Source organism: Lepidochelys olivacea (assembly GCF_965140295.1).
Source record: "Lepidochelys olivacea isolate rLepOli2 genome assembly, chromosome: 10".
Classification (NCBI taxonomy): domain Eukaryota; kingdom Metazoa; phylum Chordata; order Testudines; family Cheloniidae; genus Lepidochelys; species Lepidochelys olivacea.
Genome location: NC_140420.1, coordinates 9,482,575 through 9,509,077, shown reverse-complemented (window position 1 = coordinate 9,509,077; position 26,503 = coordinate 9,482,575). Strand labels below are relative to the sequence as shown.

General features: G+C 48.9%; 1 protein-coding gene across 1 annotated transcript; it reads left to right on the top strand.

Moving 5' to 3' along the window:
* On the top strand, window positions 1-26,014 carry FSCN1 (fascin actin-bundling protein 1). Its single transcript, XM_084642253.1, has 5 exons — window positions 1-995; window positions 19,914-20,070; window positions 22,087-22,208; window positions 22,635-22,802; window positions 24,418-26,014. Exons 1-5 carry the CDS (start codon window positions 173-175, stop codon window positions 24,618-24,620), a joined length of 1,473 nt encoding a protein of 490 aa, XP_084498379.1. The 5' UTR covers window positions 1-172; the 3' UTR covers window positions 24,621-26,014.
* Window positions 26,015-26,503: the final 489 nt, after the last annotated feature.

Genomic DNA, 26,503 nt, shown 5'->3' with positions numbered 1-26,503 from the left:
CGAACAAAGGCTGGGGGGAGGCAGGAAGCGGGAGGCGTGGAGAAAACCCAGGCCAGCAGCAGCAGCCGCCGCCGCCACCCCCTGTTGTCGCGCGTTCGCTCTCTCTCGCTGCAGCCCAGCCGGCTCCTGCAGCCCCAGCGGCTCCGCTTCCCCCCCGCGTCGCTGCGCCAGCATGACCGCCAACGGGACCTCGGCGCCGCTCCAGATCCAGTTCGGGCTCATCAACTGCGGCAACAAGTACCTGACGGCCGAGGCCTTCGGCTTCAAGGTGAACGCCTCGGCGCCCAGCATGAAGAAGAAGCAGATCTGGACGCTGGAGCAGGACGGCGACGACTCCAACGTGGTCTTCCTGAAGAGCCACCTGGGCCGCTACCTGGCGGCCGACAAGGACGGCAACGTGAGCTGCGATCGGGAGCAGACGGCCGCTGACTGCCGCTTTGTCATCCTGGCCCACGACGACGGGCGCTGGTCGCTGCAGTCCGAGCCCCACAAGCGCTACTTCGGCGGCACCGAGGACCGCATCTCCTGCTTCGCCCAGGCCGTGTCGGCGGCCGAGAAGTGGAGCGTGCACATCGCCATGCACCCGCAGGTGAACATCTACAGCCTCACCAGGAAGCGCTACGCCCACCTGAGCGCCAAGCAGGAGGAGATGGCTGTGGACCGCGACGTGCCCTGGGGGGTGGACTCCCTCATCACCCTGGTCTTCCAGGACCAGCGCTACAGCGTCCAGACCTGCGACCACCGCTTCCTCCGCCACGACGGCCGGCTGGTGGAGAAGCCCGAGAAGGGCACCGGCTACACGCTGGAGTTCAGGTCCGGCAAGGTGGCCTTCCGGGACGGCGAGGGACGCTACCTGGCCCCCTCCGGGCCCAGCGGCACCCTCAAGGCCGGCAAGAGCACCAAGGTGGGCAAGGACGAGCTCTTCGTGCTGGAGCAGAGCTGCCCCCAGGTGGTCCTGAGAGCCGGCAACGAGAGGAACGTGTCCACCAGGCAAGGTAAGGACCCCCCCGCTGCCCTCCCTCCCTGCCAGCAGCATCCTCGGGCGAGCTCCCAGGCCTTTGTACGGGGGCGGGGGGACACCTCGCTTGCGATGGGCCTGTGCCCATCGGGGCTGCCCCACCCCCTGGCTCGGAAAGCGGTTCCCATCGCGTACAGGGTTGGCCTTATTGGGATCCGTGGCTCTCCGCCTCCCCGGGATCCACCTCGTTCCAGCGCCTTGCGTGCGCCTCGGGGCTGGCGGCAGGGGCTGGCCCCGGTGCTTCATCCAAGTCCTCGCTGCCTTCATCGTGCGCCGGGAGCCGCCGGCCCGACCAGCTGCGGCCAGGGGATCTCAGCCCTCCACGGCAGCAGCTACTTTCAACCCCCCGACAGAACGGCCCCTCGCCAAATCTCCCGCTTGCCCCCCCCTTGCCAGAGAAGGGGCTGTGATTAACATGACCTAGTGGGCTGCTTCAGACCTCGCCCCCCCCCCACTTACTCCTGGAGCTCTGCAGAACTGCCCGGCAGCCCCTCCCCCGGGGCTGTGTGCAGGGGGAAGCCGTGCTGGGCAGCCCCAGACCTACAGTTCGGGGGCTAGCTACTCCCCTGGACGCGTGTGCATGCTGGCCTCCTAGTCCCGCTTGGCTGCTTACGCCGGGCCACGGCAATGGCCCTTCAGTGCGTGTTGGCTTGTGCAGACAGGCTTCTCCCTTGCCTGCTCGCTGCAGGGCAGAATTTGGCAGGGTTATGTAAGGGCTTTAACTGAAACTCGGTGTCTAGCGGCTGATTTTGGTTGTGCAGCGAAAACATGACCTACATTCAGCTCACACAAAGGGAGCATTGCCTTTGCCTGCTGCCGCTTTGGCCGGGCCTGCTGAGGTTTTCCTCCCCTCCCTTTGGAAGCCAGATTTTTCTTTAATAGAGTGCAGAAGTGATCAGCTTTGTGTATGAAGGGTAAAGAACCCTGTGCGGTATTTTTGACCATAGCGCTCCATGTGTGCACGCTCTTAACTGGGAGTTTAGAGAGACTGCACAAAGCGGTGCGGTTAAGCATTTAATGCAGGTCCCATCTTGCACCTTCTGCACCCACAAGCTTAACCACCAGTTGCTTAAGGCTGGTAACAACATAGAGGGGGAGCTGTAAAATGGTTCCCCTCCTGCAGGGTGAGAGGGTATTGATCAAAGCTATCTTAGATACGTCAGCTGTGTAGGTGAGAGCCAGTACATTACAAACTGCCTGGCTTTGTGGTACAGGTCAGATAAACATGGTAACAGCTTGGCTTTCCATATGTGTGTGAAGGCTGAGGAATGAATTCGGTCTAAGCCCTTCTGTGAAAAATCCCCAAAATGGATGTGCAACCACAAGGATTCCTACCTCCCCTCACTTCAAGTGTCTGTAATGGTTGGATGACTGCCTGCTCTGTCTTTACTCCGCAGACTGCTACAGGGAATTCACTGACTTAACCATGTCCAACCCAACTCCAAAAAATACCAACTGTTCCTTTGGCTGATAGTTAATATTTGCCCAGTCAAACGGGGGGGGGGGGTAAGGGGGATGGGGAGGCTGGTAGGAGAACAAGGGCGGGCTTGTGGTTCAGAAAGAATGGCTATTGCTGAGCTCATTGGGGGGAGGGGGAGCTGCTGCTCCAGTCTTTTGTCACGCTGGAGTATTTGGGATTGGAAAAGCAGATGTCAGGAGGGGTGGTATGGTGGGGGTGGGGAGGCATTCAGCAGTGGTCAGATAGGCGCATTTTACAGCAGGCTGCAGAGGGAATGCCTCTCTACAAGCCAAGGAAGTGGAGGAAGGCTCTTGCAGCACTGGTGGAAATAACACTGCTCATTTTCAGGGTGTGGTATGTGGCTATGAGTGGAGAAGCCCAAACAATGTGGCTGGGCTGCCTGAAGGTCTTGGGGAGTCTTCCCAGAGCAGGGAAATCTCTGTTCACTTTGGAAGGAGTGAAAGGGGCTGTGGGCTCCATCACCTATGGCGGAAACGGATCAAATGACCCAGACTAGTGAGTCTATGTGGCATTCTGCTTCCCTGTTGAATCTCTCTTCTGGGCCTGATCCTTAATTTGAAGAGGGCGAGGGGGGGGGTGGGGTAGGAAGAACCAGGAGCAAGAAGACCAAACATTGGCTATATCCCTGTTAATTTGGGTCCCTTGTTCCCCTGACTTTTCCCATAAGTTTTCTGGCACATGTTAAAAGCCCAAAGTGCAAACCTTTGGGGTGGGGGAGAAAGGGATTTGGTTCATGGGTCCAGATGGATCCCAGTTTGGATTCTTGCATTAGCTTCATTCAGTCTCCCCCTTAAAGGGGAAAGACGTCTCATAAAGGGGAAAGACATCTCATACCTCTCAAGACTGTCATGGGTAGCAGTGGAATGATTAGCTGCAATATGATCTCTCCTTTAAGTATGTTTCAGGCAGGGAACCAGTTTCCGCTTGGTTAATCCTAGCCAGCAGCAGCAATGAACAGTTGTGGAGCTCAGCTGGGGCACAACTTGCTTGTTCTTTCAGTCCCTTGCTGGTTTCTCCCTCTGTTCCAAGGTTAATTAGAAACAAAGCTAAAAACACATGTCAAGGGGAGGCTTTCCTAGACAGCCCTTTCCCCTACTAGACTGATAAGCTTGTCCTTATTGTCTGATACTGCAGAGGAGAGGATGCTCTGGAGACTGACGCTCTGAGTGACCTGGCTAAAAGACTAAGGGAGTCTCATCCTAAATGAACACTTGATACTGGCCCTGAAAGATCTGTATTTTGAACTGATTCATTGGGGGGTCATGCTCTTCTTCCCCTCACCCCTTGCACTGGGGAGGGCAGCAGTACCTTGGTGTGACTTGTCTCCCACCACCATTGGTGAGGTTGCAAAGAACATAGGTAGCAAACCAAAGGGTTTTCTCCCTATGTTCTTTGCAACCTCAACTAGTTTCCCCCTCTCCCTCCAAAATACTGAGTTTGGTGTGAGCATAGGCCTAGCTAGCATCTGCCCCTTGTTAGTGCTACCTCTCCACTAATTGGGCTCTGCCTGGCCTAACTAGAAGTTAGACACATAGTGGATAGACTTAAAGGGCCTCTGAGAAAGGACCCTTGTGTCTGGGTATCTGGAGGGAAGGAAAGACTCGCCCACAGGAGCTCCTGGGTTCAGATAGCTACTGCCTAGGCTTGGAGCATACGCAGCCCCAGGGATAGCTGAAATCGGTGAACACAGGCCCAACAAGTGCTGAGTTAGCAGAGATCACTTGGCTTTTGTGGCCACTCTACTCAGGTAGAGAACACTTGGAAATGGGAAAAGCTCTTCACAACGCACACCCCTTCCCCCCACACCACCACACTGTCAGTCCCTCCTGGAATTAAGCCCTGAACATCAGGGATTCATTCCTCACTAACCTAAGGAAAAGTCTGCTAGGGTTGGGGATTCGTGACAGGAAGTGGGGGATGGTGGGAGTTCAGCCTGATGACTGGGAGGCAGCTCTGATTCACCACTTCTTTGGGTGCTTCAGATCCTTCCTGGAGATGAATTTAAAGCTCCCTCAGGGCTTGCCTGAAGAGCCACAGAACTAATCGCTTCTTCCCAGTCAGGATTTAGGAATGTACCCTAGACTCTGAAGCTGTCCTGGCTGGATCAGCCGGAAACCTAAATCAAACAGGTCTATCAGGCAGGCAGCATGGAAAAGAAGTGACTGTATAATTCTTTTGAGGATGATCTAGATTTGTCTGCTTCCTTTTCTGATTTACAAAGCCTCCAGAGAGATTATGCCCAGGTAACTGCTTGCAGGCTATTTTAGAAACCCAGTCTGCCTGGGGAGCAGGCGAGATCAGACAAAGGTGTAATCAACTAGACTACTTGGAAAGAAATGCCCAGTTACCTGGGAAGCCTGCCAAGAGCACAGAAGGAGCTGGTTTATCTAGGAGACAGACTACCCTTTCTAGGGAATAGGAGAGTGGGGTTATGTTAACAGGGTGCTCACATATGCAAATATCAAGGTCAGCCTCTAATCTCAGGTTAGAAATAAGATGTGGTTTGGAAGATAAAGAAAAACAAACCACCTCTTTCTGGGATTGGGGATGTTGGGTCTGCTGTAACAAAGCCTCCTGTGTGGGAGTTAGGTTCCCTGGGGTGATAGCACCCCCACGGCTGCTGAGCTTTTACTAGATGTCTTTTCTTCTGTTGGTGGGAGGCTCCTTCAGACAGGACTCCCCTTCCCTGTTTAATTATTGGACACAGGAGTGATGGAGTGGGTGATCACCCTCTTCTAGGGTGACCAGATTCCTTGATATTAGGGTCTTATATATGCAACAATCCCCCCCCCAAAAAAAAGCAGGTGTGAAAAATCAGCCACTTTTTGTAATCTGGTCACCCTATCCCCTCCATATGTTGTCAGAGCAAGATACTTTCTACCATGGCTTGACCTGATGGAACATCAAGTGAATTTACAGGCTGTGTGCCAGAAGCAGGAAGCATGAGGGGCTGGGGGGGGGGGGGGGGAGGTTAGGAAGGAACTGAGCAAAGTGATCAAAGCTAGCCTGCATAAGCAATCCGTTTTAAGTGATCTCCATAGCTCTGCTGCTTGTGGGGAAGGGGAATTTGAATTCTGGAGAGGTTTCTGACTCCTGGCCTTCACAGTACACTGGGGACAGGTGATTGCAGAGAGAGGTGTGGGTTAGTGCCTGATCTCTGGTAGCTAAATGCCAATTGTAAGTGGGGCTCCTATTGTCCTTCCCTCTTAGTCTTCACCTACTTCTGGCAGTCACCTGGCTAGAGAGCCAGAGGCAACACTGTCTTAATACTCGGAATAGGGGGGTGACTCTTGATATGTTCCCAGCTCTGCCCTGACAGAGGTTAAATGACCTGCTATGCTGTTAATATGGGGATCCAAACCTACCTAATGGGGGGGCTAGGAAGGGGTTGGAAATCAATGCAGTAGTAGAACTCCTTATTGCCGCTGCATCCAGGACTCTAACCAGAGCATAGTTCTAGGAGAAGTCCCTCTTTGGGTGCTGCGTTAGCCACTGCTCTGCAGACCTCATTTCTTCAAAGCCTGCGTAGGCTTCAGTCTATTTACCAGTGGTTGTGTCCAGACTTGGCCCCAACAAACTGTCTCTTCTCCTTAACTAGGAGTCGCCATTCAAGTGTAAGACTTGAGGTACGATACCCAGAGCAGCTTTATTGTAAACTAGTCTGGGCAGGGCTGCAGGTATGGTGGGGGGATGGTCTCCTGGCAAGAATGACTAAGCAACCAGATTCCATGCATCCAAGCTAAGCAATGAGGGGTACAGGCCAGTCCTCTGAACTGAGCTTCTGTACCTACTGCCAGAAAGTGAGGAGTGTAGCCTCAAGAGTTGGGGAATGAAGTTCAGATGAAAGGGAAGTTGAAACCAACTTAAAATGCCTTCAAACCCACAAGTGCCCTGGATCTTGGCCCAGGTGAGACTGTGGTTCTATTTCTAGGCTCCTGAGTTCATGGCTTGCCAAATTCCCTCCATCAGCATTGGCAGCTCTTTCCTGTATGCTTCTAGTTTTGCTGGCAGACCCACAGCAATGACTGCTTAAAGCAGTTGGGCATGGGTGGGAAGTAAGTGGTGTATCTGGGCTAAATTAGCACTGGAGCACGGAGTCCTACCCAAGCATGCAGGTCCCTTCAGGTAGTAAGACACAAGGTCTGTCATGCTGACCTCCACACGGACACTGTTGCTGGGTAAAATGCCACAACACTGGAGCTCTCTAGAATCTTCAGCATAGCATGTTGTTCAAGGAGGAGTCCTTTGGCCACAAATGAGGCCCTTCTACTTGAGTGTTGGGTGGCAGGTTTGGATGCATCTTTCAGCTGTAACCGTGCCTTGCTGGAGTGCTGGATTTCTTTTGAGTTGGCCTCTAATTGTCTATCTCCATACTGTTTCAGTTATGTGACTGACTTGCTGGCTACCTCCTTAAGGGCATCCCTTCATTGCTGTAGCATAGGAATCAAGAAACCTAGGTTCAATCTGCTGCTCTGTCACTAAGGTGGATCTTCACTGCACAGAAAACAAAGCCCATGGCAGAGCATCTCAGAGCCTGGGTCAGCTGACTGGGTTTGTGCTATGGGGATAAAAATAGCAGTGTAGACATTTGGGCCCAGGCTTGGAGGCCTAACCCTTTTGTTGGGCTTCAGAGCCTGGGCTCCAGCCCGAATGGGAATGTCTACACTGCTATTTTTAATCCCTAGTATGAGTCTGAGTCAATTGACCTGGGCTTTTAGACGTGTGTGCACGCGTGTGGTTTCAGTGTAGACATATCCTAACCAGAGTCAATTGAATAACCCTTCTTACTGATAGAGAGGTTAAGCCTCACTGATGCCTTCTGAAGCTTACTTTGGGTTCATAAGTGCCCTGAAATTTTCATATGGAAAGCACTGCATAAATGCCATGTATGTTGTCTAGCCACTGTTGTCTAGCAAGTGTGTTCATGCTGGAAGTGGTTTTGGTCTCCTCAAGGTTAGCCTAGCCTAGTTGTTCGTGTTCTATTTGCAGACCAGGAAATTGGAACTATGCATATATTATCTGCATTGGTAGCATGAATGTACATCTGGCTTAATGTCAGCCCCCATGTGCCAATACTCAAGGGGCTTGACCCTTTGAGTGGTGAATTTGAATGGAATGTGTTGCCTACCCTACTAGAAGGACCCACGTCATGCTGCTGGATCTGCTGCTGGTCCTGCAGTGCACGTGTGACCCAGAATTCCACCTCAAGACTTTCAGGCCATTAATGAAGTAGTTCTAATTTTAGCCAGATTTGGCCCCAGGATGGTCACCTGAAGCCTAACTCAGTGGGTCAGGAGGCCTCAGACCTGCAGAGCCCTGTAACATTATTTAGGTGGCTTATTCTCCAGTTGGAACTGAAGAACCTGCAAATCTGAAAACCAGCTTGTAACCATATAGCCCCACAAAGAAAGACATGCTGCTTTCTCCGATGGGGTTAACATGCTGAAGAGGCTTGATCTATGAATAACCCTTCAGGGAGGGTTGATGGCCTTGTGGTTAAGACATTGGACTGGGATTTGGGAGACGTGAATGCAGTTCCTGGCTCTGCTATACAGCGTTCCTGAGATCTTAGTCACTTAATCTCTCTGCCTCAATCCCTCACTAGTAACACTGAGAATGTGCCCTCTGTCTTGCCCAGTTTGTGTTTAGACAACCCTTTACTTTACTTGTCAGGGCAGCCGAAACACAAAGTGGTTTAGGCAAAAAAAACCCTGTTTGGATACCCTCATTTTAGTTATGACTTATTTGAATTTAAACACATTCCTAATCTAATTAACCAAGCCTGGTTTATAAATCAGTAACATCTTTTTGCACTGGCTTAAAATAACCCCATTAGTTTAAATCCTTGCAACTCTGTGTAGGCAAGCCTCAAGCTCTTCTGGAACATGGTACCTAGTTCAGAGGCCTCCATCTTAGTTGGGCTTAGAGGTCTGTTGTGCTATAGATAACAAGCGTTTGCAGATTCTGTAGTGGGTTAATGTCACTTGAATTGTTACTTACACCATAGAGCTCTAATTTCAGTACATACATAAGAATTTTAAAGCTATAGATGCAAATGCTAAGCTGCATCATTTACTTCAAGTCTCCAAGCACTGGGCAGCAACTAATTCTGCCTGCTGTGTACCAATTCCCAGAATACTTAAGCTTCTGCCTATGTTGCTGGAGTCTGAGCCATGGGAGCTAACGGAAAAGGCAGGTGTGCACTTGTAATTCCGTCCCTTTGTTCTGCGTGAGGTCTCCTTGCACGCTTTTCAGCTTTCTACTTGTTGCCATCCTGTAATAACTTGCACTAATACAAGCTACAGAAATTCAGAGGTTGCTTCAGTCTATATATAGGGGACTGTCTGAATGCTGCTTAGCTTGTGCACCTCACTATAAGGATCTACATCTAGAAACTACTTCCAGAGCAGTGAAATGGGTCCCCTCTCTCAGAGGTAATCTACCTCATTTCTGTCTAGAAATGGCCTTGTTTAGGGGTCCTGAATTTTTCCAGCAGCTACAGAGTGTATCCATCACTTACCACCCCGTGTGTAGTAGGCTCAGGGCAGAGGGAAGGGTGGTGCTGCTAGAATACTTCACCACTGAGTAATGATGTTGGAAGACCTGTTTGACTCTGTGAATGTACAAGCGTATTTCATTCAGAGTCTGTGCCTCCCTGGGGTACTGAGAGGTTAATCTCTCAGCCTGTTGTGCTGGCAGCAGTGGGAAAGCTTGGCAGCTAGGGAATTAGGAATCCCTCTCCTGATCCAACTCTGGCTTTTCTTCCTGTCCGTTTCCACAGCTGTCTTCCCTTGGGGGAGCTTAAGCAAAGAGGGGTTGGGGCTGAGAGAATTCTTTTGTTATGTAATGTTCCTGATGCAGGGAACAATTGGGGATGTACATATGGCTCATTGTTAATGGTACTAACGCCTAAGAATGCTTGTACCAAGATGCCTTGGTGGTGATGTCCACTCCTGGTAGAAGTGCTGTAATTGAGATACGCTCCCTAATGGCATGAATTCTCCTCATCTAAAACTATTTTAATAGCACAACAAAATACAGACCACTCTTCTCCCTCTAGCTCCAAAATGTCTCAAAACAATGTCGTTAATCCCCCTGCACCAAGGTAAGACTGGGAGCTCTCACCAGAGCTGCAAAGACTAATTCCTCCTATCACCTGGCTTCCAAAGATGCTGGCAATCCCCTTGCCCTCTTTAATACCCCAAGTTCTCCTGCCCTCCCCGACTTTTCTTTGCCAAATGTGAGGAGGAGTCTTCTCCATGTAAAGACTGCCCTAGGAAGTGACTTTCCGAGACCTCTTGTTCCTGTTTCCTTGCCACTGCTCCTCCTATTGCTTTGGACAACTTCCTCCCCCAGATTCTTAATTATGAAACCTGCCACAGTCCAACTTAATTTAAAAAAAAAAAAAAAAATCACCAGAGATGCATAACTTTCCCTTGCCTCCACTCTCCTCATTCCATATCCTGGGTGGATTTTTCTCTAGGTTTGTCTGACCTTATTCAATAGTCAGTTACATCGTTTCTGTTGATAAAGGCTTCTCCTTTACACCTAGTGCAGCCTCTACCACAGGACTACTGCATCCATCTGGCCAAAAGCAAGAGCCTCTCCAACCAATCAGACTTTCTCCTGAAGTGGCTTTCTATCCACTTTGGAGTTCCCTGAAGATTAGTTCTTGGTCCTTTCCCTATTCATTTCCCTCTTGTCTCTAACTTTAATTAGCAGCTCTGTAAAGGTCAGGAGGAGTCATGCTGATTTCAGACTGGAAATCTACAAAGAGCAGTAATTAAAGTTTGACGGTAATGGTATTTGCAGAGCGCTCTGGGATAACAACTGAAAACTCTTTCAATATAATATTGCTTCTGGCTTTAGAATCAGGCAGAGTGCCAAATTCAAGGTGTGAGCAGCATGCCCACCTCTCAGCTTGGACATCTGCCTTTTAATCTTATCGAGCATAGACCCTCTGGGGGGGGGAGGGAGGTTGAGAGGCGACTAGGCAACACAACCTAGTAGTTGGGGTTCTGATCTTTCACACATCACCCCTAAATGCACCTAGGTCAGAAAGCAACAATTGCCTTGCTCTCTTGATCACTGTCTTCCTCCCACAATGCTTAATGAGTGCACAAAGCTCTTACACAGAAAGCAACGTAAGACTTGCTGATTGGTGTGAAAAGTCAAAAGCAACAGGCGAGACACCAAGTGGTGTATGGTGCATGGGGGGCTGGAGTACTTATAAGCTGTCTGCATACGTTATCCAGAGCAAGGGACAGGGATATAGGAATTACCAGAATGGGAGCCCTAAGGCTTCTAATATTACTATAATTGCCTGCAGCACAGCCTGGGATGATGGTAAAAGCCTCTGACTAGTAACACTGACTCAGCCACATGTCCCTGGAATCACTCGCTGTGGGGGAGAAGCTGCTGTGGGTGAGACCTTGGCTTCTCCTTACACTCCAGATCCTCTGGAAGGTGGGGATGAACCAATCTAGCCTTGACCAGTGGAGGAGAAGGTCCAGCTGGCCAAAGTGAACAATTTCATCCCTAAACAGGTTTCAGAATAGCAGCCAAGTGAGCTGTAGCTCAGGAAAGCTTTTGCTCAAATTTGTTACTCTCGAAGATGCCACAAGTAGTCCTGCTCTGTATCCCTAGAGTTAGCTAATCCTTGATGCAGGAAAGGAGGCTTTTTCTTTGTTTTTTTTTCTTCTTCCCCCTCGTCAGCTGCTAAGCTGTGGGTACAAAAGCCTGTTTGGTACTCAAGATACTTTACCATGCAACATTTCCCTAATTTTGCATGGCTGTGACCCTCCAAACCTCCTGTTCCGTCTCCATTACAGCCCTCTGAAGCATTGTTCTGCTGGAGTGTAATTGCATTCCTTTCTGCTGAGTCTATGTAACCCAACTCTGGCCTGGCATTTGGGGAGAGGGCTTCCAAGAACCTTCTCTCCTCCCACAACCTGATCTATTCCCTGTGAGTAAGACCACCTATGGGCCTACAATCCAGTGTGTTACATCTGATACTTGGATTGTCTCAAGGGACTATCAGATGGACAGCTGACCCTTGAATGGTGGTGGGGAAGAGGGTGGGTTCTGGGCAGCCAGTGCTTTGTCTAGCACTAAATTGATTGTTCTCAACCTGTGGTCTGCAGCTCCCAGTGATCCACAGGCTAAGATTTCCAATGGGATCTATACCTCCATTTGAAATTTTTTAGAGGTCTGTAAATGAAAAAAGAAACGCACCATTGTCTATCTAGATTTGCTTTATCACTCCCACTTCATCTCCTGCCCCCAGGTGGGAGACTGTTTCTTGGCTTCAGAGTAACAGCCGTGTTAGTCTGTATTCACAAAAAGAAAAGGAGTATTTGTGGCACCTTCGAGACTAACCAATTTGAGCATGAGCTTTCGTGAGCTACAGCTCACTTCATCGGATGCGGTATGCATCCGATGAAGTGAGCTGTAGCTCACGAAAGCTCATGCTCAAATTGGTTAGTCTCGAAGGTGCCACAAGCATTCCTTTTCTTTTTGTTTCTTGGCTAACTCTTGATACATTCCAAGTACCTCAGCAGGTGGTTCCTGCTGAGCCATAGTGTATGGGAAGCTGGTCTCTGTTCAGTACGATTTCATGGTAGCTATCTAGCTGTTGGCTCTTTTTCCTACATTCCAGTTCGTGATGCAGATGCAGTATCTGCTTAGATAGAAGGCAGGGATGTGGTGGTGGGGGGGAAACAGTGGCTCATAATTTAAAACTAAAACCCTGATGTGGAAGGCTGGGAGACTTCAAGTTCTCCAGTTGCATGGAGACCATGTTCTGCAAACCCCCTGTCAATGGGTGTAATGCAGCTGGAGCAGGACAGGCATGGCCTATTTTTCTGACAGGAAAGAGATCTAAATAAGTGGCATCTGGAACCCCCCTCCAGACTTGAGTGACTAGAGTACTAGTCTCAGCCCTTTTGTGGGCAGAAGGGAGAAGGAGGAACCCCAGGAAGGCAGAATCTAGCTCCTGGCATGTCTTGCTTTTTGCCCTCTGCAACCCAGCACTGTTCCCCATACAGAGCAAAGCATCCCTCCAGATGACTTATTTTGGATTAAGGGAAGCCAAGAACAGATCTTCCTGGGAGTACAGTGATGTACATTAACATTTCATATCCAAAACCAAGGCTACAATCGCAGTTGAAGGAGATGTCTGCACCTGGAGATGCAGTGCACAGAACGCTGTCCCCTTCAGCTTCTTGCTAAAATAATGTGAGAGAGGCTTGTGGGCAGCCATATTCTGTCTGTTCTGCACTGGCAGCTCTTACCAGCTCCCCTTCTTTCTCTGCCCCAGCTGGCAATAGCCTCCTTCAAAGCCTAGACCCCAGCAGCAAGGTCAGAGCATGCAGAGTGCAAGGGGACCTCCCTACTGGAGATGTAACTTCCAACTGGTGTAGATATCCCCGTGGTAGCTCTGAGCTGACAAGCTTTTAAAAGCTGCCCGACTCTCCTGGATCTCAGGTGGGATTGTACTTGCCATGGTGCCACCGGCAGTGGCTGAGCGATCCTCAGCAGGCTAGCTGGATCGACGCTAATGGGAGTCCCTGCCTGAGCTGGGAATGACCCCTCCAGCTGCAGTATAAATGTACCTAGCATTGGGGAGCAGAAGAGAATGAGGGGCTCTGGTGATCCCACAACTGTGCTCTGTCCCCAGGTACTCCACTCCACTGCTCGGAGGCAAGCCTGTGCCTGTTTAGCAGCTGTAAATGGTCATGCTGGGTGCTTGCTAAATTCCAGATGGGAGGGTGGTGGAGAGAAGGTGCCCTTGTTCTTGCATTTGAAAGGCTAGAGATGTCTTAGTAGTTGTCCACTGATGCTGACCTTGCTGCAGGTGCAAGAAGTGGGGCTTGAGTTAGATTTCCATGTCTAGTTTAGGAGTTGGGACACTACTTCCTGCTGCCCTCCTTGTTCCCACAGCTCACTAGCCATTCAAACTGAATTCAGCATGAGAGAGAGAGAGGAGCCTGGCACTTGTACTCCATGTCTGTTTGGAAATGCATAGGTGATACTCCACTATCTAGGTGGGGAAACTAGCTTGCATCCAATGAAGTGAGCTGTAGCTCACAAAAGCTTATGCTCAAATAAATTGGTTAGTCTCTAAGGTGCCACAAGTACTCCTTTTTCTCTTTAGCTTACATGATGGAAGCCACAGACTAACCCTGTCAAGTTGGAGCAGGGAGGGGGAGAGAAGTGGGTTAGAGGCTCAAAGCACTGAGCCATGGCACACTCCTAACACTTCGATTATCCAGATCAATATCGCCTCTAACCACCTTCAAGAGACATCAGTGACCATCTTATTTATGGACCACTTAACATTTACAGAGCACCACCAATTACCTGGTAAATTGGTGCGACTGGTGACTAACCCAGCTGCACTGAACAAACTCAGCTTGCTGGGGTTTTTTGAGCTCCTATTGTGGGGGTGGTGAAGCCATTGCTCATGTGTTTTAATGACCTTTGCTCTCAGTGTAGCATTACTCCATGCTTCCACAAAACACCACGTGAGGTATGCTGCCTGCTTCTAGAGGGGCAAAAGATGGCGCAAAGGTCATGGAGCAAGTGAGTGACTGGGAATTTGGTTAATGGACCAGCATATCCCCTAAACGCTGGTGCTTAGTGCTTGGAGCCCTTAATTTAGCATATGCATTGTATTGTGTATCCATAAGACTCTACAGATAGCTAGACAAGCCAAATTTCAATCTGAGCAAACTTGGCGTGCTTAGCTTTCACCATGGAAAGCATCCTCTTAAAACCTCAAGGCTGGTTCTGGGGAGATGCAGTGTATAGGTGAAATCCACAGTTAATGGAACATGCATAACTTAACCCCAAAGAGCTTTGATTCAGCAGGTCTGAGAGGCTCTGCAAAATGTACCCAAGCTGGAATACAAGGTGCTGCAGGTGACATTTAATCCAGTCTTGGGGTTTTACAAAAATTGCAGTTAACCCTCTCTGCAATTGCATAAAACCCTGCAGTATTTTATAGTTCTGGTCCAGAAAACCAATTACAAGGAATTCCTAAATCACCTTTGTCAATAGTCAAGTGGGTTTTTCTACTGGCAGTTCAGACAGTGAGTCTTCTAGAAGCTGCATAACTTGCAAACTATCAGATTCACTTCCTGTTCCACTCCCAACTATAGAATAGTCTACAGCAGTGGTTCTTAACCAGGGGTCTGGGGCCTCCTGGAGGGGGTGTGTGCGCAAGCAGGTTTCAAGGGGTCCAGTCGGCCAAGCAGGGCCAGCATCAGACTCACTGGGGCCCAGGGCAAAAAGTCAAAGCCCCACTGCATGGGGCTGAAGCCCAGGGCCTTGAGCCCCAGCACCCAGAGCTGAAGCTTGAGCAGTGTTGCTTCCCAGGGGCTCCTGTTGCACAGGGCCCCAGGCAATTGCCCCGCTTTTATATGCAGAAAACCAGCTGTGGTACAGGTGGGCTGTGGAGTTGGGTTGCAGGGTGGGGCTCAGAAAGAAAAGGCTGAGAACCCCCTGGTCTACAGCGTTCTACTTAGTGTGTTCCATAAGGAAAAGGAGTAGGGGAGAGAATTACTGCTGGCTTTCCCCCCCCCCCCCATGATGGGGGAGTACTATATATACCTGACCTCCTCCCCTTCCCCCAATTAAGCAAGGTTGACACCTTGTTTGGGAGCATGTGGTTCTACTAGAACCTTGTTAGACTAGGAAGAACTGGTCAAATTTCAAGTGCTAGAACATAGGACTCTACCTAGTGAGAGAGCAGGCTTCTCTGTGCAGTTTCCTCTGACTACTCCATCTGTGGGAAGGCTGCTCATTGCTGCCCTAGGGCTGGCCTGATTGTGCTTGTCAAACAGAAGCAGTGGCCCAAAATCATTGCTGGAGTAGGATCATCCCTGCCAGTAGAGCCAGCCAAAGAGTTTTGGTCAAAACAGCTTTGAATGAAAAATTCCCCAGTAATTGTATTCCGTCTCATGTAAACCATTTAAATTCCAAACCATTCTATTCCTAACGGAACACTGGGTTTGGGAGAGAAAACATCCCCTTCTAGAGGGGAGAGCAGAGGTGAAAGAAACTAAAACCCTAAATGTTTGTTTTTATCAAATGGAACTGAGAAATTCCATGGAACTTAGCAGGAAACCAAAACTCCTTTTTCTGTGGCTCTTCCTGCCAGCTGCCACCTTAATGTCCTTCACCTCTGCCTGTTTACCCAAGATCCAAGAAATATTCTATACTTCCTTCCCACTTTGCTGGGGGGGGATTTCAGGGTGAGGGCAGCACCCCCAACCTGCAAGCTGTCAGAACTAAGAGAATTGGCCATTGCATAGTCCTTTAAGACAAACTCTTCCTGTTACTCAGGTCTTGGTGCGGTCACATTCATTCATTGGTTCTGTGAGGCCTTATTTTCTGCCCCTCCTTCCCTACAAGGGGGGAGACCAGCCAGAGCCAGCCTCTGACTCACTGCATTCCTCAGTGTATGGCCATTGTGTAAAGGCTTATTCAAATAGACTTCCAGATGTGAGTGAGCCTTAGCTGCTTCTACTACAGCTGAGCACAGAGGAGCAAACCCCAAATGGCAGGCATGGAAAATTGCAGGCAAAGGGGGGGTAGCAGCATAGTGGGTAGCAAGAGCTGTGCCCCTTCCAAAGTTAGACCTACAGCTGGGGATTGAAGGTCCTTACCCAAAACTCTTGTCCTGTCAGGACCCTACCCCTCTCCTCCCATAAGCTATCTGATCAAGTGGGCTGCACTGAGACCTCCTGGCTGTGTCTGCACAGAGAACTTGTAAAAATTCCCCCCCTCTTCCCTCCACACATCAGCCTATTGAGCTGCAGATCAGAGACTTTCCTAAAACCATCCTTGTAGACTGGGCCTTGGTGGCTCTAGCAGAAGACACTATCCCATAACCTGGTAGAGCTCTTCATTCTCTGTAGCTGACACACCTGAGATGTTCCCATCTGGCTCAAACCTGTCTCAGCTAATCATAGAATATCAGGGTTGGAAGGGACCTCAGGAGGTCATTTAGTCCAACCTCCTGCTCAAAGCAAGACCAATCCCCAATTTTTGCCCCAGATCCCAAATGGCCCCCTCAAGGATTGAACTCTCAACCCTGGGTTTAGCAGGCCAATGCTCAAACCACTGAGCTATCCCTCCCTCTGATCCATGTTTTGTCACCTGATCATTGCATAGTCACTGCTGCCAGCACCATAAATAACTTACATCAGTCCCAAACATGCCACACAGCTTCCTTTTGAAACCATTGCGTTCCTACACACTAATGCTGAATGCCTGGCATGCTGTCTGCTTGGCTTGCATTGAGTTCTGCAGCACATGGGACTGGACATGGCTATGTCAAAATCATGGTGAATGAGCAAATTGTTCAGTTAAGGTCATATTGGAGGAGAGGCTCAGGCAAAAGAGAGAATTCTCCTGGGGGGGGGCAGACTGGTTCAGATAGCAGGCTCACCAACAGGGCTGACCTGAGCAGAGGCAAAGGCCCTGATTTTGGCCCCTTTAGTCACCTCAGCCAGGTTAAAGGCATTATAAATCAGCTGGATCTAACCCCCCAGGATTTCCCCAGCATTAGAGGCTTCTCTGGCAGCATATTTCTGCTGAAAACCACTCTAAACCCTGGCAAAGGAGGCGCGGCTGGAGCACTGCTGTGCTCTGGCTATTCTGAACAGCAAAAAGTGCGCCTCAAGGCTAAAGCCAGGGACTGGACTGGTTCTTGGCTGGCTCCAGAATCCAGGGACCTTCAAAGGTGGCACTGACGCCCACAACTTGTTGAGCTGTGAAGAACAGAGCTCAGAAGCAGGGCAAAAGGACAAGAGGTAAGCAGGATCTCTCCTTGGGAAAGAAGGCCGGCTCAGACTGCCCCCCAAATGCTTGACACACGTGCAGATGCGCACCAGCAGTATTCTTGCACTGACTAGTCACACTAGTTCAACTGAGAGGGACGGGCCTGGATGAAAAGATACCGACAAGAAGCCAATTGAGACATGGCTCATAATCATGAGATTATGGCTAACCAAGCTCGGTAAACAAAAAGCTGAAAGCAAAGTGCTTTGCTCATCATTCCAGTTAATCAGTTTATAAACCAGACCTAGCTGGCCTCAGTATTGGCTATTAAATGCATGTGAAGGTTTAGGGAGGGATCGCTAACCCTTTGAAGCTGTGCCCGACCCTTCCCTAGCTATCTCTTAACACTGCCCCTATCAACTTCTCACAAAGGAGGCACTCTTCACCCTGATGTCTGACTAGATAACAGTTGTCTAACTAGCCTGCCTCTGCCTAGGCCTGTTCCCTTCTATGGAAGTGCAGCTTTGGGCCTATCTAATCTCATGGCTTTTGCAGTTTGGCCACCACATCCCTTTAATTTAAACAATCTGACTCTGAAAATTCTATGCCAACTACTATGTGTAACCCTCAAGATTGTAAGAGATGAAAGATTAGAGGAAAACTAGTCAGTTGTCCTGTGCATTTGAAGGCACTTGATATAGGCAGTTTTGTTCTCTCCCTTCCAGCTCTGCAAGTCTTCAGTTCCAGCTTTGCTACCACTCTTATTAATGAAGAGGTGACAGGCAGGCTTTATACTGGAGGAGGACCCTCAAACATCAGAGTGGAAAAAGCCCTTCACAAAATATTCTACCTTATCCCACTGAAGGATGCTGTGAACACAATTTAATGGCAACTTAATTTTGGTGGTAGACCATGGCCCTTTAAAACACACACTGCAGAGCAATTATGTTGAATGCTCCCACTTTAATTCAGCTCCGGAATCCTTGTCAAGTTCAGCACTTCATTCTTGCTAATGGGCGAGCAACTTGTTCTCAATAACCAGCCATTTCCATATTTTTCCTGGAAAAACCCTGTCCATCTAGGGCAGCCTGATTGTTCCCTCAGTTGCTAGCATTCATTTCAGCAGAGTTACCCACACAGTTCTGATTCCAAAGCCCAGTGGAGAATGGCAGGCTCCAGGAATAGAAGCAAAAGCAGTAGGTTGCTAAGATCTCTGAAGTCTGACACTGGAATCTTACTCTGGGCTTTTCTTGGCTCCAAAGTGCTTGCTTGTGACTCACATCCCAGAAGTATTTTTAGGAAAAAGCTGCCAAGCTTGGTGAGTTTCCCTTTCTATGCAGGGATACTTGGCCCAAGCATGTATTGACTAAGCATATTTTCTTGAGGATAAATGCCTGTGGTCAGATGCAAGTGAGGCCTCTCAGTATCTCACCGGGCCAGACTGGCTCAGGGTGCCATGGCAGCTGTTTGGGTAGCAGTGTACAGGAGGATAAAGCAGTGCAGTTTTGCACAGAGCAGCAGCAAGAGGACTAGCCTGAGTTAATGATAGGCCAGACAGTACAGTTAGAACAACAAGGAACTGCCAGCATGCACAAGCCAGGCAGAGCAGGGCAGTGTGTTGGGATGGGAGAGAAGCAGGCTCAAGAGTTGGATCTAGGGTGAAAGTGGCCCAGTGCAGATGTCCTATGATTCCAGTTTTAATATGGAGTGCCTTTCAACTGTACAGGATGCTAGTCTAGGCCAGTTGACATCCTTGTTAATCTCTTCCAGCTGACCTGGAAGAGTAGAGAGGAGTTTAGATGGGACACTAACTTCTGTCGTTCTGGGATGGAGGGACCTGACCACAATGACACCCTGAATTCTGTCCTCCTTTGTACAGCCAATAGGGTCCAAATTGTTTCAGCCATATTGCAGCCTCTGATTTCCAGTGCTGCAGCATGACTAGGAAACATGGAAGTGCTTTGACAATTAACACACGGAAGCCCCTGCCCTGGTTTTAAGCATGCTGTAAAGTCTACAGATGTGGTGGAAAGTCACGTAGCTGAAGCAAGATTTACTAGTATGGATTGACTAGTTTAGCATCTCTTACACATGAAAACATCTAGTAGCCAATTGTAACTTCCCCTTGTTCTCGTTTTCATTTGATGGGCTGATCAGCCCTAGGGCCAAGAGTAGCACGCTCAGCTGTTTGCAGACTTAGCTGAAATGTTCTGTTCCAACTACTTGAGCATCCAGATTAAAATCTTAATGTAAGGAAAACTGTTCCATGGATGGTGTTTTTTTTGTTTTTTGTTTGTTTGTTTTTTGTTTTTTTTTTTTTGCAGAAAGCCTATGCATGGGGTACTAGTGCAGCTAAGGGGGATTCGCTAAGAGTAAGCAAACTGTCGCAGAACCTTTCTGCGAAACTTGCCCCACTTTCTTGTGGTTGATATTCTTGTGCTGCTGATTCAGTTAACTCATTGAGTCCCTAACAAACATGTTGAAAATTGGCTGCATTAGGGGCTGTTCTCTAATAGTCCTTGCTCTGTCCAGTCTGAGCTGGACTGGGTTGGTGGGGGAGTGGAGGGGTCAGTCTCATGGGGAGGGGGCTTCTTGCCACAAGATAAGTTTCCTGACTTTCTCCTATAGGGATGGACCTTTCAGCCAATCAGGATGAGGAAAGTGACCAAGAAACCTTCCAACTGGAGATTAACAAGGACACCAAGAAGTGTGCCTTCAGGACCTATACTGGGAAATACTGGACCCTCACCTCCAATGGAGGGATACAGTCCACTGCCTCAGCGAAGTAAGTCTCTAGAGTGTCTTCTGTCCAGTGCTTGTAGCGGGCAGGGCATTCTGCTTGGTCGCTGTCTTTGGAGCCAAAGAATCCAGGGGTCTCATCTGCATGTAGAAACAAAATTGTTCTACCCTCTGAATGCCATCTGTTCTAAGGTGGCCCTGATACCCCAGCACTGGGGTAGAAATGCCTGAGTCCAGGGTCCGACTGAAAGCAACTGGTCCACCCCCAAGGTTGTCCCTCTCCACAGGAGGCTGAAACACTAATGTCTTCACTTCCAACTACAAATGCACTTAGTGGATATGCAGGCAAGAGATGCTGCTCGGTGAAGGTGTGCAGCATTCCTACGCATGGCCCTAGTAGGGTAGTGATGCCATGCCTGATAAGGCCCCAATCCTCTGCAAGCATCCCTCCCCTTAGAGTGGAGGGGGCAAACAGTAGCTGTTGTGAATTGTTACACTGCCTCACTTGGGCCTGTTTGACACAAGGACAACTGGGTATCTGGAGCAGTCAACTTGCCAAACTTTACAGAAGGCTGTAATAAGGCCCTTTAGAGGCAAGTAGGAATAATCCTTTGCAGTTCCTATCTGAACCCTTAGATGTAAATTAGGCTGTGTGCCAGAAATGGGTCTAATACCTTCCTTGTGAAAATAAAGCCTTGATTAGAACCCACCCATCTACACAAGAGAACTATAATATTAGGTCCTTATAATAGCTGTCCTATCTGCATGGGCCCTGGTCCAGTGTCTTGAGTATTGCCCTCCAAGATCAGGCACTCCATCCTTCCAAGCAGATACCCCAACACCAAGTTTCCCTTTTGCCCCAAGACTCCATCAGCTTCTCCAGAGTACAGTAGATGCAGCAAGCTTCATCCATATCTGAAGGTGCAGCAGAATCTTGTACTTTCTGCTGTCTGTCTTGGTGTCCTTGGGACAGCAGGCCTGGCAAGGCAAAATAAGAGACCCTTTATGATCCTCCCTCACCTAAACTGAGTGGTGGTACACCAAGTGAGACTTCTCACTATTTCATCCAGTCAAACCAGACTGGTTAAAACACTGCACAAAGCTGGGGGGACACTGATCACTTAGGAATTACAGCAGCTGTCCTGAAAGCATGTGGTCTAGAGTGCCTTCCTCCTCAATGGAATTCATACCTAAGAGCGTCCTTGCCTTCTGTAACCAGTACCAGATGGATGTGGTTCCCCTGCACTGTGGAACTTGCACACCCAAAGCAAAGCCTAGCAAGAGGGTCAGTTTGACTCCAGGTGACTCTTCAGTCCCTCTGCCCAAAACCTCTGGGCAAGTGAGCCTGAGTTTCTGTAACTGAACACTCTCCAAACCCCCTCCTAGCAAGGAAACCTGGGCCTGAGGTTTGCCACTTCCAGTTTGTCCTTAGGCACTGCCTCAAAGAATCCCCTTGGATCTCATAATCTTTAACTGCATATGGGGATAGTCCTTGTGGAACTCAAAATGAGGGAATTTCCCCAAGTCAGGCCTGATAGAGAAACAAGACTCCAGATTCTCAAATCTAGACTGGAGTCCTAAAGTAGATCTCAGAAGGTGTCTGACTTCCCTCTCCACCACCCCAGAATGTCTTCCTTGAGCCCGTCTCAGGTAAAACCTACATCTTCTCTTTACACAGGGCAAAAGCCTTGACATGTCACGAATGAGACCATGGAAGCAAACTCCTAGGGCTAAACTATCAGGTGAACAAAGGGGAACTTAGCCCAAAGATTACTGCCAAGAGTATAGTCTGCTCCACTAACTGCTGGCCGTTCAGACCTAAATTGCACAGTAGATAGTGAATTTCTTTTAACCCTAAAACTCCTTAGAAAAGATGCTGGGATAAGTCCACCAGACCCTCCTATGCAGGATCTCAAACATCAGCTGCCCTGCCTGGCTGGATAGGGCTTTGCTATTCTCCATGGGCCCCAAGCTGCGCTGCCCCTCTGTTGGAGGAGAATGGTCCCCAGTACAGCTCTTCCCTTCCCAATGGCTTGTCTGCTGTTTGTCTTTGCTGTGGCAGGAACGCCAGCTGCTACTTTGACATCGAATGGTGCGACAAGCGCATCACCCTGAAGGCTGCGAATGGCAAGTATGTCACAGCCAAGAAGAACGGGCAGCTCGCAGCCACTGTTGAGGCAGCAGGTGAGGGGATGCCTTGGCCTCTGTAGGCTAGTGATTTCTGGGAAAGTAATGGTGGGGAAGAGCTTGGGGTGACACTGGGAAAGCTAGAGACCTCTGACCTCACTGATTGGGCTACTGTTCTGCCATCCCTGGCCTGTCAGAGTGAAGGTGGCAAAGAGCAGGGTGGCTGTCTCCTCTCCCAGGTTCTGATCCACCAGACTGGAGGTGGTCAATGGGTTTGACTCTAATCACCTTGGCTGTTTTTTTTCACCCACCCCAAGTCAAATCTAGAACCTTGAGAGGATAGCTTGGGATGCCTTGCGGAGGGGAATCTCCATGGCACATCTCTCGTACTCTCCCCCAGGGAATCTGGATCTGTTTAACAAGCCGGGTACCTAACTGCCCTTCTCTCCTCCATCTCTTCCCCTGACCTTTTTGGCTGGGTAGGTGAGACAGAACACTTCCTGATGAAGCTGATTAACAGGCCAATCATTGTCCTTCGTGGGGAACACGGTTTCATTGGCTGCCGCAAGGTGACTGGAACCCTGGACTGCAATCGTTCCTCCTATGATGTCTTTCAACTGGAGTTCAATGATGGTGCATACAATATCAAAGGTCAGTCCTGCTGGTATGCAGCCTTGGGGGTTCCACCTACCCACATTGTCCCCTGTGGCTGTATTTGTATGAATAGCCCAGCTGTTCATACAGTAACGACGTGATGCATGAAGGAGATCATTTGGTCATTAGCAGTGCTACTATCCTAAGGGCTACACAGCTTTAATCTCCTACACCACAGACCAATGCTGTGTGGCACCCTTTCATAGAGTAGAATGACCAGGAGGCTCTTTGCATTGCTGGATGACTCTCTTCTGTGGACTTAAAGGAGGTTTAGAGGTCTGATCTAGGCTGCCTTTAGAGCAGTGGTTCTCAACCAGGGTACCCGGTACCCCTGGAGATACACAGAGGTCTTCCAGGGGGTACATCAACTCATCTAAATATTTGCCTAGTTTTATAACAGGCTACATAAAATGCACTAGCAAAATCAATATAGACTAATTTCAGAGTAGCAGCCGTGTTAGTCTGTATTCGCAAAAAGAAAAGGAGGACTTGTGGCACCTTAGAGACTAACCAATTTATTTGCTCAAATTGGTTAGTCTCTAAGGTGCCACAAGTACTCCTTTTCTTTTTAATATAGACTAAAATTTCATAAAGACAATGACTTGTTTATATTGCTCTATATACACAATGTAAATACAATATCTATATCCCAGTCAATTTTATAATTGTATGGTAAAAATGAGTAACTTTTCAGCTGTGCCACTTTTTTTTGTATTTTTGTCTTGTAAGCAAGTAGTTTGAGGTGTAACTTGGGGATACACAAGACAAATCAGGCTCCTGAAAGAGGTACAGTAGTTTGGAAAGGTTGAGTCACTGTTCTAGAGTGACCATTGGCTTACCACTTGGCTGGGGTGGCCTGAGTCTAGGAGACTCCTTTCTGATCTCTGCCTTGTTCAGGTTCCCCTTGTTAAGCCTCTGCCTAACCAACCTAATCCAAGGCAATTCTGGCATGTCAGTGAAACCTAAACCCCCTTGCTATTGTACTGTGAATCCTCAGCCTTGTTGCAGAGGGACAGCTCTCTAGCTCTTCAGCCCTTGGTGTCCTGGAGACTGCCAACAACCAGACATCTTGGACTATAATAAGGTGACATTTGTCGCTGGCTGGGGGTGAGCCTGTCACTGCCATTGAACTTGGGCTGGAGTCACTAGGAGCAAGACTGAGTGTTGGGTAGCATAGGTGCTACTCTGTCCCCCTGTGATTTCAGTGACCCATGGGGTCTCATGGCTCCCCTAAGCTGTCAAGAACTCAGGTTCAGTTAAGAAGCACAAGAAACTTTGAAACAAGCAGGCTGGCCTTGAGTGGCCTTCTCCAGTCTTCCCATGGGCAAACTGAACAGCTCAGGCTGCAAAACTGGCTCTCCTTTCAAATGTCCTAAAAGTCTTTGGATGTTGAGCTGATCTCTCTAAAGAACAGTCCAATACTGTGGATCACAACTCGTGTGGATTGTAATGGCACCACCTCTCCTCCTATCTGTAATTTCACAACACTTCTTTTTGTCGTCTTCAGTTCAGCTTAGTAGCTTGGCAGTGTTCTCTAGCCTCTGGCGTCCATCCCAGATATCTTTCATTCAGGATGCTGCTTTTCTCCCCTCCCCCCGCACCCTATCTGCAGATTCCACTGGGAAATACTGGATGGTGGGAAGCGAGTCCTCTGTCACCAGCAGCAGCGATACACCCGTGGACTTCTTCTTCGAGTTCTGCGACTATAACAAAGTGGCTATCAAAACCAACGGCAAATACCTGAAGGGTGACCATGCTGGTGTCCTCAAGGCTTCCACCGATGCAATCGACCCCTCCACCCTCTGGGAATATTAAATGCACTTTAGCTTCCCCCTTGCCAATATTTTTTTGTTTTTGTTTTTTTTGGTTTCTTTTTTCTCTGTAAAAAGATTTTCAGACTGGCTTGCTGCTCCCTCCTGCCATAGAAGCCAATCCAATTTGTTGGAGGTTGGTCTTCTTTATCTCTTAACTGGATAGTGACCTAGGGAAAATGCAACTTGTCTATAGAGCTAGTGGGGTCTTTCCTTGGGTTTGTGTTGGGCTTCAAAATTGTAGTTGCCATCCTCTACCCTGGCTCTGAGCATCACCTCTGTTGTCCTCTTCCCCTAAAACTAAAGGGAATAAGATCACCTCTGCTCTCTTGTGCCATATTGGAGTGCTGGCACCATATCTCAATCTCTACTGCCAATGCCTATGCTGCTGTCGAGCAAGGGCTAGCTTGCACAAAGCTGGAGAATCTGAGTGCCAGCATCCCACGCTCCTGGTATTTGCTCAGACCAAGGGAGGTGAGATGGGTTATGTTAATCTCTGTCTCTATGATTAAATGTGCTCTCCATAGTTCCCAGCATGGGAAGAAACTTTCTTCCCACTTGGTTTATGAAGGATAAATATTTTCAGTCCCTAGTGGGGGCAGAAGAGGTGATCTAGCAGATCATACCCAGCTGCAGGACTAGCAAGCTTAACTCTCAAAACTGGAAAGACATGCAGGGGGTTCATCTAGAAACTCTCCTAAGGCCAATCAGTCTAGAAGGCTTCGGACTCCCAGCTCCATCAATGGGATTCCCCTTGTGCCCCACGTGTGCTTCTAAGTGTCCAAGGAGCATCTTGGAGCCTGTCTCAGCAGGTTCTAGCACATCTCACTGAGATGTGCACCTGAGAGGCTAATGAAGCTGCCTTAGTGCTAATCCTAGACTTTTTTGGAAGGGGACAGGCTCTCTGAATTGATACAGATACTGTAGTTGGACACATTGAGTGAAATTGGTAGCAACCCTCTGGCTCACCTCTGTGTGCAACTGGGGAAGACTTCCTCTACAAAAACTTCTGCCAGCCAGGCTGGGAATTTGATTTCCCTGTGGCTGTTTAAAAGGGGTAGTAGAACTTGAACAGGGTGGGCATACTTGCCTATTGATTAGCAAGGGTTAGGCCTTACAAGGGTTCTGACCCGCCTCCTCTCCATGCCTTCAGGAGGAGTCAAGTGAGTCTGGCACACAGCGGGACTGCCCCACCAGCTGCCATATCTCTGAGGTTTTTACCCAACAACCAAGTCTCCTGGGCTACAGGAGCAGTGGGAGGAGAGGAGCAGTGTAAACTGGCTGATATTTCTCATTCCCTGGACAGTGGCTGGAAGCAAAAATTGCAGATCTCAGTTTAGAATAGAAAACTCGTTAGCAACTTTTGCACAGTGGTATTTGTTCACTTCTTATCTCATACCCTACTGGAATCTTAAAATTCTCACCACAGAACAGTGTGGTGGCAAAGTGTAAAATGCCCATTTCTAGTGTATAGGTCTGATAAAGCTATCTCCTCTCTGCCACCCCAGGAGGGAGGACTAGTCAGTGTCTCTGACCCAAGTGCTAACTCTGCATTGATGGCATGAAAACTTAGCAACATTACTGGAAGCAGAAAGGACCAAAACAGTATTTTTAATGTCTATTTATATATGCTCTCCATAGCACTATTATCAGCTGTTCTCTGCATTAGAGTTCTAACAATGTGTGCATTTGTAATAGGTAATGCTAAACCTCTCTTTAGGGTATCAGAAGGCACTTTGCCCTTTGAGGCTTTTCCAAGGGTGGCGTTCTACTCCCTGTGACCACCTAAATAGCCTACCTTTTTGTACTTGGCCAACCAGATGTCCCAGTTTGAGCCTGGACCGATTTTTGGGGCGGGGGGAGAAAACAGGTGGATGTATTCCAGAT